The 12,218-nt window shown below is 30.1% G+C and overlaps 1 protein-coding gene across 1 annotated transcript; it reads right to left on the bottom strand.

Annotated features, from left to right (window-relative positions):
- Positions 8,437 to 11,936, bottom strand: LOC109356054 (ABC transporter G family member 9-like). The gene is made up of 4 exons (XM_019599382.1): positions 11,795 to 11,936; positions 10,697 to 11,489; positions 9,755 to 10,083; positions 8,437 to 9,267 (listed from the first exon to the last, which is right to left on the bottom strand). Exons 1-4 carry the CDS (start codon positions 11,900 to 11,902, stop codon positions 8,599 to 8,601), a joined length of 1,899 nt encoding a protein of 632 aa, XP_019454927.1. The 5' UTR covers positions 11,903 to 11,936; the 3' UTR covers positions 8,437 to 8,598.

Here is a 12,218-nt window from a genome sequence, read left to right as displayed (position 1 = left end):
CTAATGATTTTACTATGGCACTGAAGGTTAGTAGATTTGAGGAAGAAGATGAGCATGGAAACTCTTAGTAGTTTGGCTTAAGGGAGAGTGTTAGAAAAGCCCAATAACCCAAGCCCTATGTATGTAGCTGAAAGATAATTGTATTAACTAACACTTGTCATTTCTAGTTAGAATGTTTTTGTAATTCTGTTAAAGTAATTGTAGTCCTTACTATAAAAGGAATGCTTTGTAAACTTTGCTGAATTGAATGAATCTTGGTGAATCCAATATACATCTTTTTTCTTTTCTGCAATCCTAACAGTTTCTTCTGCTATAGGTAAAATTCTGGGTCATTCTTTATAAGAGTAACAAGAGGACATGAGAGCCAAACCTCATAACATGTTTGGAAGGCACCATACTATACATGCAATTTGGCACCAAGAGAGAGTACCACATAAAACATGGCACATAAGGAGGCATCAATTTGTTTTCAAGGAGATTGCTTCTTTTGTGGCTACATCCATGAGTTGCTTGATGAACCAAATCTGGACAAGGTCTACTCAGGTGACATAGTTGCCTGATTCAGTAAGTTCATCACATGGAATGATAGGAACGTTGGTGAAAGTAACAGCTGCAGTGGTAGGATTGGCTTTGTGAATGGGTTAATTCCAATCTCGGGTCTCAAACCCTGTTGTTTCGAGATGATTAAAATATGACATGTTAATTTAAAAATCGTTAGTATGTATTGTTGTGTTTTGTTCACATTTTATTTTTCATAATTTCGATAGATACAATGTTACCGTAATTATAATCGCAACCACACTTACTCTTTCCAAGCAGGCAGTCATTCGGTCTAGTTTATAAGTGATTTGAAGTCCTAATCGAATTATGAACACCACTAGTCCCGGTTGAGCAAAAGGACCCAAAAGGTCTGATTTAGAATTAGGCACAATTTATTGCTTTATATTGACAAGTTATTGATTGGTTTACTTGTATTCTTCTTGACAGGTTCAAAAGAATTTAAGTTATCACCAAGGCACATATTCTTGGCATGGAAATTACTCATGAGCGATTTCTCATGAATAATGCTAAGTATTAATTAAGCACACCTACTAATAAGGCGTTGATCTAGTAGTGTAAAACTTCATTTGATTCCCAAGGTTGAAGGTTCGATTCCTGGGAGTGACACTTGTTGGGAGAGACAGTCATAAATCCTGAAAAAGATTAGTTTCTTACCCAAAAAATAAAGAGATACCATTAGTAGTACAAAAAAAATTAAGCACAACTTTGACTTTATTTTTTGAAAATCTACAAATTCCACATCAGTGGTTAATGAGAAAGTTTGTAATGAGAAAGTGGTTTATAAGCTTAAGTACTATGACCCCAGAATTGCCATCATTGTATTTTAAACAAACAAGTAATCAAGTGAAAACTCAGTATAAATTCACTAGCTCAATTGTAAGTTATTATATAGGTAAAAGCAGCCAAATATTGATACACAATGGTACAAAAGTATGAATTTATGAGTAAAGTTTAATACCAACTTCTAAGTGAATTATAAGCATAATTCTCGAAGATTTTTAGCTTCCTACATAACATGTGAGGTTACATCTAGGCATTCAAAGCATATATGAGTTGATTAATCTCTTTTAAAATAATTCATACTTAAAGGCGGAATCTTTTCTAGTACTAGAAAAAGAAATGCTGTAAAAAACTAAAGAAAAAAGAAAATGCAATAAGATTTGTATCATTTTATTTACTTACAGTGAAATAACACTTTTAATCTGAAAACTAAAAGTGAAAACAGAAGTTCTCTCTAGTACATGGAGAATACACTTACATCTGTCACATAAAGTAGTGGGAACTTCAAGCTACAATTGTGACAAATTAAAAGCATAAGAAATAAAGTACACATACTTTATGTAAGGATAAATCATTAGGACCCTCTTCAATCATCTTCCATAGGCATAAATGGAAGATGGAGGATAGTTATATTGAAGCAAAGAAGGTCTTCCTCTTATTATAATCCTGTAAAAGGCACATTTCAATGCTTCTCCCATCTCTATGACACATTGGAACAACATTGGCCTCACACCCATTCCCCATAAACCTATTAGTGCAATACCTAACTCTACCACCAAACTCATATCTCTTCTCTCTTTAACTCTATGTGTGGCCTTTGATGACAAATCTATGGTTCTATATATGTCTATGGTTAAGGTATTCAAAGAAGGAAGTATAATTGATTTTATCATGAGAGTGAGAGACATTACTATTAACACACTATATTTAATATATTTCATATGGAATTCAGTAAATTAGAAAGGTTCCTTCTTTATTTAATAGACCATACCCAATAATTAAAAAGGGTTGGTATCTCCCCATTATGATACATGGCACCAAAAAAGAATTAAGGTTTACATCTTTTATTTTTTATTGAATTAAATAAATTAAAATTTAGGAATTTCTTCCTCCCACACATTCTAAAACTGATCAATAAGATATTGGTATAGTGATATAAGATTCTGTTAGGTTTGAAAAATGTTAAAATGTCAAATATTCGATATCTGAGAGCGACATTTGTTAGAAAAACTATCATACACCCCAAAAGAAATTAATTATTTAATATAAATAAAAAACATTACTAAAATGTTCCATACTAGAAATGATCTCATCACAATCAAAAGTGGGTTAAGGTAGACAATTCAAATAAAATAAAATTGTTTATAAAATTAAAAAGAATATTAAAAATAAAATGTATAAATATTCTATTAGGTTCTATATTCTTTAATATAAAAATATAAATATTTCTAAAATTTGATAAATAAAAATAGTATAATTATCTCTATATATATTCTAAATATTTATTTCAAAAAATATTAGAATTATATATATATATAAATAGTTATAAATATAAAAAGTTATATATTTTTTATATAGTATTCTTTGTATAAGGAAAAGAATGAGATTGGTGGGTACAAATAATACTACTTTATAGCCTCAACCAACGGTCTTCAAGTGAGAAAGGGGGTTAGCTTTTTGTCAATCTCAAATCTGAAAAGGACGGTTTAACTACCTTTATCCAACTTTATCCAATATTAGCATTTGAGACCGGAAACCATAAAATTATTAAGAGTAAATTACACTGATACTCCCGAGTTTTAGTGAAATTATATAAACTATCTCTCACTTTTCTATACCAACACAAACTTCCCTTAGTTTTTTATACTTTCATTACATGACCACTTATGCATAACAAATAAGTGTAATATTTTAAACAAATAAATGTGACAAATATAATTAGGTTAAACAAAATATGATATATTGTGTAGAAAAGTCTAAATAATATATAAATCAATATATCTTTATTATTTTTTGTTACAAAATGCATCAACAAATCTAAAGAAATATTGTTTAAATCACTCTTATAATATAGTGTAACGAACCAAAAATAATAAAGAAATATTGACTCATATATTATTTGGACTTGTCTCCACAATATATCATGTTTTGTTTAACTTAATTGCATTTATCACATTTTTGTTTAAAATATTATACTTATTTCTTATGCGAAGGTGGTCAGTGTAATAAAAGTATAAAAATTAGGGGAGGTTTGTGTAGTTATAAAAAAGTGAGAGGTAGTTTATGTAATTTCACTAAAATTCAGGGGTGTCAGTATAATTTACTGAATTATTAACTGTGTTGGAAACTAGTTGTGCATGAGGTTACAAGCCATACACGTAGATAGGAATTGGATCAATTCAACATGACTATCAAGTATGTGCCCTTGTAAATGGAGATAGATGTACACAATTTACTCTATAAATATAAAGATTGATTCTAAGATTTGAACTTATCATATCATTGTTACTAAGTAATAATTTTACCATTCATCAAACTCACCATACACATTTAATTTTAGTAGTAAAAATAGTTCCCTTGTTATCCTCTTTATTTGGAATATTAAACTTGTAATTGTATGCATCTCGTTAAAAATGGATTGGACCGATTAAATTGTGAACCATATATAGTTATATTAGGTTGAATCAGCAAGAAGCCAATATGACCACCTTCAAATAGATCAGTCTATGGTTTCATCAAGGTTTGTTCGACTTTTTAAAATGTATCTGCTCAAAATGCAACAAATGAGGATCAAACTTATCATTAAACTTGGCACAATTGAATTCAGCTCCATTAGGTAATCCTTCATTTATATTGAATTAATTATACGTTTCAAAAGTTTTTTTTGTTTAATGTGGAAAATTCTTAAGACTTTGTTTGGGAGTTACGAAGGAAAGAGAATGAGAAAGATCAAAGGGTTAGGAAGGGAAGCGAAAATGAAGAAAATTTTCTCCCTTGTTTGGGAGTATGAAACTTAGACGAGGGATGATAAACTAATGATAATATAACTTTTTTTTCCTTTAAAAATGTAATTAACAATGAGAAATGGACAATAATGTATAATTACATAATATTATTAAAAATATTTAGCTATTTTGACATTTTATTTCAAAAAAACCCCCAAATTGGGGGTACTTTAAAAATAAACACATTCAGAGTTTTGGAGGGTTTGAGAAACCTCCAAAACCTTCCATTCTCCTTCATTCAACTCCCAAACAAGGGGAAGGCTTTCCAAAGTCATCCCTTCCATTCCCCTCCAAAACTTCACTGCCAAACAAAACCTAAAGGAATGATAGCTTAGAGCAGAGTTTCATAAGAGAAATATTACTGGGGCGGATGATTTGAAGTGTGTTCTATGTCTTTTGCGTGATGAACGTATTGAGCACATGGTCTTATCTTGTTCATTTGTCATCTAGATTATAGTGTGCTGAATTCGTTTGTGGAAGCACTTCAGGTTCAAGATTCTCTTCGTAAAATAAATTAGTTAAGTGTAATCTTTGTAGAAAATGTTGTGGTTTTCACTTATCTGGTCCAGTTGGAATATGAGAATTATATTATTTTTAGATAGGAAAAACTAGTTTTATTTATATTATGAATTTGATCCAAATTAAATCTTGAGTGTGACTCTAAAAAAATATTGGATCGTCTTCTTACACTTTTGTTTAATGGTGTATCGATCCTTATATTTGTATTAAACTTGTAAGTTGTAATCGGGTTGACACTCTTATTCTCGTTTTTAATACATTTGATTAATAAAAAAAGTGATGTTGGTTTTAACTATGGGCTCAACTACTATGTTATTTGTTTAGTTTAAAAAAGAACAAAATCTTAATCTTGTGCAAAAAAAAATAAGACCACGCATAAGTATTGGTTGATGTATGAGGTTTTAGTTTTGGGTTAGCCTATAATTTTTTGATCCAGTTAATAAATTATTTGAGTCGTTCGATGAACAAAAATCCACCGAAGCCTTAATAAAATTGTGATTCCACAGCAAGCAAATTTGAGTCCTAACAGAACTTAAATTCAGACAAAAAGAAAAATAATAATGAATTTCAATGTTAGAAATAAAAGAAAAGAATCTTGGAGGATGATGGATCAAAGCTGAGTATGGTCCACTTATTTCTTCAGTATTGTCTGCGCAAATTTGGAAAATGGGTTTCCTAAGATTTGAGAATCATATAGTTTGTATCAGTGTTGTGTTAATTGAACATGACGGTCCGACCAGTTTCACTACTGATCGGACTTGAAAATGACTATGGTTTGTAGTATTAATCGAGTGAGGGGTTGACCACTTTGAGTCAGAGAAATTTTGGCTCAACCATGTTAAACCAGGTTGAACTGTAATAACTCAGGAAATGAAATGGATAGTTCACTTAATATTTAAAAAAATAAAGCACTACTCTAATCTTTTGTTTTACTCTAGTCCAACAAAAGACATAAATATGTTATTTTCAATATAATTATTAATTATATAAAATTTTGTATTTACATATAACTATATATTTATATATAAAAATGATAAATTATATATGAAATCGTATACACATAACTTTGGAATAGGTTTGAGAAGATTTTTACAATCACATAATTTGTGTAAGAGGTGTACAAAAAGGCAAAGAAAATTATTTATAACAAAAAATGCATTTATCTAGTCTAATAACGAGTTGAATTCAATCTGAATTGGTTAAGTTTATTATGATACATAGTATATATTGGTAATGAAAGTATTTACTTGGGGAAAGTTGTAATATGATATATCATTAATGGTTTTCAACTATATTTCCATCATTAATTTGTAGTAATCTTAATTAATTTGAAGTCATTAATTTTTCCTCAATAATAATAAGAGTGTAAAATCTATAATTCATCAGTATAAAAGTTAATATATTTCATCATCTATTATTCATTTAGATTTTTTTAAATTGTAAATAATAATTAAATATGAATAGTGAATGATGTAATGATAATTTATAAAATTTATATACTGTTAGTACATATATCTTTTTCTCTAGCAATAAATATGAATGATAGATAATACAATAATAATATATAAAACTCATACATTTTCAGTACATATGTATTTTTCTCCAACAATAATATGATTGAGACCATTCATCATGTAATAATTTCTCCTTTCATCGAGTATTTAAGATTGGTGGACCTGTAGTTATAAACCCTTGGACCGTTTGTGTTGTGTTAACTTTGCATGATAGCGTCGTTAACTAGGTTATGAAGAGATTCGTATGTTTTTTCCCAAGGTACAAATAAAGATTCTCATGTTTTTTTTATAAGAATGGTAACTATTCTACGAAAGATTCTTATGTTTTTTTTATTGTGTTAAATCTTTTTATAGAAAGTTTGCACCTAGACTTGACTATTTAAATGTTAGTAGTTAGTACTTTCATAAATAGTTTATAGTAATATAGGCTTAATTTAAAAAAAAATAAGGCTATAAATTTATAATGATTGATGATAATAAATTTAATTTTTGTAATGAGTATATTTAAGATCAATATAGATAAATAGCATTTTGACATACACGGAAAATAGAGTTTGTAGAATTTATTATTAGCAATAATGATATATAATATGAATGAGAGGTAAGATGAAAATATAAATTCTTAAAAATAATAGAATATGGGAAAATAAAATTATATCGCCTGCAACTAATTCTATTTATAATACTAAGTATAAGTGTTAGCCTTTTAAGTTTTAACACACATTTTCATGTCAACTCACATTTTTTTACAATAAGTTTAATATTAAAAATTAATACTTTAATTTTAGAGAGATAATATGATGATAAATTTATTTTTAAAGAGATAATATGAGATTAGTTAAAATATAAAATAAAGCATTATAACAATAATATTGTACCAAAAATGTTAATATATATATATAATAAATAGTAATGATAAAATTTAAAATATTTGAAAATTACAAAAATACGTTTATTTCTTTTTAAAGGAGTAAATAAAACTTAAAATTAATGAAAATAAAGAAAATTCTTTTTTTTTTAAATAACTGCCGAGAAGTTTTTATATAGATACAATATAATATTATATGTAGATAAGTATAGAATAGAAATAGATTTTTTTTATTTATCTTTGATTAGATACCCACAAGCATAGCATGTAAGACAAGTAATCAAATAGGTGGAGATAGGCAACTCTAGAATTGAAGCCATTCACTTTACATGAATTGCTTGGTGCACAATTTACTTCCATAGTAACCATTGTTGTCATTAAGCTTGTAATTGATATGTAACAAGTTCAACAAATGTGAGAGGAGAAAGACTTAGAGTTATATGAAGATGTATAATTAATAAAATTTTGATAATATATTAAAAATTTAATTCCAATTAAAATTTAGTCTTAAATGATAGTATCAAAAAACATAAATATACTTGTATTCAAATATGAAGTGTTAGATATGTCCAAATGTGCCAATGTCAAACATACAAGTAGTATAAAACAACTTTTATTGGCTTTTGAAAGTCAACAACAAGAAGCGGATTTCACGGATCTTATTACACAAGATATAAGAGGACGATAATTAATGCAGGACTTAAAAGCTTCTATAAAAATAGAACTTTCATTAAGAACATTGTATCTTATAATCTTATATAACCACAACGTATTCTCACGGTAAAATACTTGTATACTTCTAGTTTAAAAGAGAGTATGATTGTTCTCTCCTTGCATTTATAGATCTTATAACATTCATCTAGTTAGTGAAAAACTTCTATTTTTATTCGTGATTTGTTTCCTTCATCATAATTTAATAATGGTTTTTCCACATTAACTCTATTACCCAACATCCAAAGGCTTAATTTTTGTGTGGAAGTAGTTTGTTGTGCCACTTTATGCTCCAGAAAGAATAAAGAAAGATGATCACTTTGCTAGAACTTAGAAATCATATTTCAATAACATTAATGTACTTTATTTATTTGATCAACATAATGTTGCTCTAAGGGTACAATATGAAAAAAATAAAACTACCAAGTACCAATAGAAGCTACATAAACCCATCACTACATTATTATAGAGAACTACATTACTTAAAATGATATATCCTCTTATTAATCTTCCTACATAAAAGAAAGTAACATGTCACAAAGTGATACTTTGTTTATTAACAATAGGTTTACTAATGACATATGTCACTTTTGTGTGGGTAAGAGGATTTAGTAGGAAAATATATCATTCGTACATCATATTAAGTCAAATTCTTTGTAACTCCAACCCTCATAAGAGCAAAATAAGCTACAAGTCTGTAGAATATTAGCATTATCACTAGGACTATTGCAGCCAATGCTTTCCTATGTAGATCAGGAAACCCCATTTCCCTTATAGCAGGATACTCTTCAATTAGGCACTGCCCTTTAGAACAAGGGTATGTCTGACCAGTGTGATACTGTGACCCAATTAAGATCTGGAATGTGTAGTATGCATTGGACATGTACTTTATCCAGTGCATAAACTTTGGCAGATGCTGAACATAAAATCCAGCAACTTGAGTGAAACATAACATGAGAACTGTTGCAAATGTTGTTGCTGTTTTTTGGTCTAGGACAATAGCACCAATTGCAAGGCCTATACCTTGGCATGTTAACACATGCAACAAGAGGCTCAATAGTGTGTATATGAAGTTCATAACATTGGGTTTCAACCCTGTTAACCAATATGTTATGAGAATAAATATGGTAGGAAGAACAAGATCCATTGGAAGTTCAGCTACTATTCTTGACATGAAGTATGAGGAGAGCCTATACATTCCTGAAGATCTTTCTTTTTCTAGCATCTTTACCTCTTGAGGGAAGGTGAAAATTGCTTGATAGAGAGGGATATATGACCAGAACCCACATATAAAGAATAGAAGTCCAATCTGCAAGTACAGAACAATTCAATTATAATTACAATACTCGGTGTGTAATCGCCGGTTTATCAAAAATACGCATGATAAGCATTTCGAATAGTTGATTCTTCTAATCAAATTTGTGTACCTAAAAGTAGGGACTTTGCCAAAAATATTACTAATACAACAGAGTAAAACAAGGTAATATCAGCACTAAAAGTAATATGAAATAAGCTACAATCTTATAAGTTAATCACTAATATGAAATGTAATAAAGTCATTATCACATAATAAAGACAATCGTCGAACATAAACGATCCTATTAAAAATGGGCCGTGTGAAGAGCACTTGCTGCACATGCGAACGCAATCGGGCTGAGCGACATTATCTGTATACCATGAGGGGACACATATAAAATGTTTAGGCAAGAATGCAAGATTAAGCTAAAGCTGACACATCTTAGAACCACATTAATTTGTCATGAGAAACCATTTTTTGTTAAAGAAAACAAGGTTACCTGGTCCTGCAAGTGTGATATATCAGACTTAAACCAAAGTAGTACTGCAATAAGAGCAGTTACAATGATCTGAAAAATCTGCAGTGTAGAGAAAGATTCATGCTTCTTCTCTTTGATGTATCTTCTTAAGAGCACAAAGAATTGCTGAGACCAACTTGTTGGCCATTTTCCAAAGCCTTTGTCTTGAAATTCACCTTGAACTCTGTTGCCAAGGTCACTAATTCCTTCAAGTCTTGCCTTCAATTGTGCTTCAATGTTGATCTTATATGCTGATACCAATTTCTGTTTATCTATGGGATGGTCCTCATTCAATTCATTAGTGTAGACACCTGCATTTTTTACAACTTGTCAAAGTAACAAAGTACATTCCAAGATCTAGTATTTTACATTCTAATATATAGACACATAATACATGTTTTTACACCATCAATCAATCAGTGTTTTAAATTCCGGTTGTAGTCGCAATTGTGATGTCAATTATTTTGTGATTAAAAAATATATTTTTGAATTCGATGCAGCCTAATGCGGCCTAAATGCGATCTGATTCGGCCACATCACTGTGATTCGATATCACACCACAATTGCGATAGTCACCGGAACTGTAATATTGCAGTCGCATCATGTGATGTGGTCCGCAATTTGAAACACTACCATCAATCAACTCTGCATTGCTATTTTATTAAAAATGTTTGACTATTATGATATAAAAAATATTTAATCAATATCAACAAAGAGGGTAATTTTGACATAAATGTAAAAGTGTTGTTTAGTGACCATAACATCACGAGTTTAAATCCGAGAAATAGTGTATTCACTTATGAGGTAAGACTGCATACATCTACCATCCGTAGACCTCGCTAAGTGAGAGTCTCGTGCATTGGTCCGCCCTTTTATCGATAATGTAGTTCAAGTTTATATAACAAAATATAACAATAATCATACCATTTGCAAGATCCAAAAGGAAGTCTGAAGGGTTCATAGCCAGTGCAGGAGCAGCAAATCCAATGCTGGAAAAATAATCCATAGCTTCAGATCCTTTTCCAAAGTACAATGAATTTCCTTCAGAAAGCACCAACACCTTATGAAACATGTAGTATATCCTACTAGAAGGTTGGTGTATTGTCATCACAATAGTTCTTCCTCCACATGCAAGCTCCCACAAAGTTGACACAATTCTCTGTGCAGTGGTTGAATCAAGACCAGAAGTTGGTTCATCAAGAAACAACAAACTTGGGTTTATAACCATTTCTTGTCCAATACTAACCCTTTTCCTTTCTCCCCCTGAAACCCCTCTTATATAAGGGCTTCCAACCATGTTGTCCTTGCACTGTGTTAAACCAAGTTGATCTATAACAGATTTTGCATGCATAACCTTATCTTCTTTTGACACAGTATTTGGTAATCTAAGAAGTGCTGTGTACACTAAAGTTTCAGTAACAGTTAAGTGAGGGTATAGAATATCATCTTGTGTAACAAAACCTGTGTTCCTTTTTATTGCATTTGAGAATGGTTTTTCATTGTAAGTTATTGTTCCACAAAGTTTACCTCCAAGTCTTCCTCCTAAAGCTGTTATTAGAGTTGTTTTTCCACTTCCTGAAGGGCCTAACATTGCTAGCATTTCACCAGGTTCAACAATTCCTGACACACCCTTCAGTATCACTTTCTCTTCTTCCTTTGTGTTCTTATCAAATAGTCCACTTTTCTTGGTCTTGATTTTGTACACAACATCATTAAACTGGACAGAAGAAGAAGAAGAAAAAAAATCAGCATTGGTTCAATTTTAGCATTATGACATTACGAGTTTGTTTACGAGCTGAATTTTGGAGTGGAAGTAAGAGAAAAAAGAAGTCTTGAAAGCAATAAAATACAATTTTGATATGGTTTTGAAGCCTTCTATTTCTCTTCATTTCCCTCCAAAACTCAACTCGTAAATAAAACCAAAAATGTACTGGATTGAAAAATGGAAATTGCAAAATGCATGCAAATATAGAAGATAGTAATAGTCATAGTTCTTAGGAAAACTCTTCTTTTTAACAATACCTTGAGAGTTACAAGACATTTTTCCTTGTGAGAAATGTGAGGTGCTCCTTGTTGCACTGTTGCTCTGTAAATAACTTGAGACTCAATGTCTACCATCTCTTGATCCATATCTGCCTCCAACTTTCAGAGTGGCAGCACTGAATCCCTTTTTATATAGAGAAAACAATGAAAGTATAGATAATGTATGAGTTTAATATACTCTCATTATATCATTCATGCTTAATTATCATTGACTCTTCAAAAAAAAGTAATACAAATGAATAGTTAATGATATACTGAATGTGTATAAATATTTATAGTAACAATGCATAAATATTACACTCTTTTATATATGGATACAATACTAGTCTTTTGTTTCTATATATTGGTCCACTCAACCCCTCTCTCCACATAAGATGATGACAAAATCACACTTCAACAACAA

This window comes from Lupinus angustifolius, chromosome LG09 (genome assembly GCF_001865875.1).
Source record: "Lupinus angustifolius cultivar Tanjil chromosome LG09, LupAngTanjil_v1.0, whole genome shotgun sequence".
Taxonomy (NCBI): domain Eukaryota; kingdom Viridiplantae; phylum Streptophyta; class Magnoliopsida; order Fabales; family Fabaceae; genus Lupinus; species Lupinus angustifolius.
Note: the sequence above shows the minus strand (reverse complement) of the source record. Positions and strands in the feature narration are given on the sequence as shown.

Bases quoted from the DNA above. Each gene is read 5' to 3' on its own strand.
- LOC109356054 (XM_019599382.1), bottom strand. From the start codon at position 11,902: ATGGATCAAGAGATGGTAGACATTGAGTCTCAAGTTATTTACAGAGCA. The intron at 11,490-11,794 runs GTATTGTTAAAA...TCTTCTGTCCAG, and splicing joins AATGTCTTGTAACTCTCAAG to TTTAATGATGTTGTGTACAA. The intron at 10,084-10,696 runs GTATGATTATTG...TAAAAAATGCAG, and splicing joins CCTTTTGGATCTTGCAAATG to GTGTCTACACTAATGAATTG.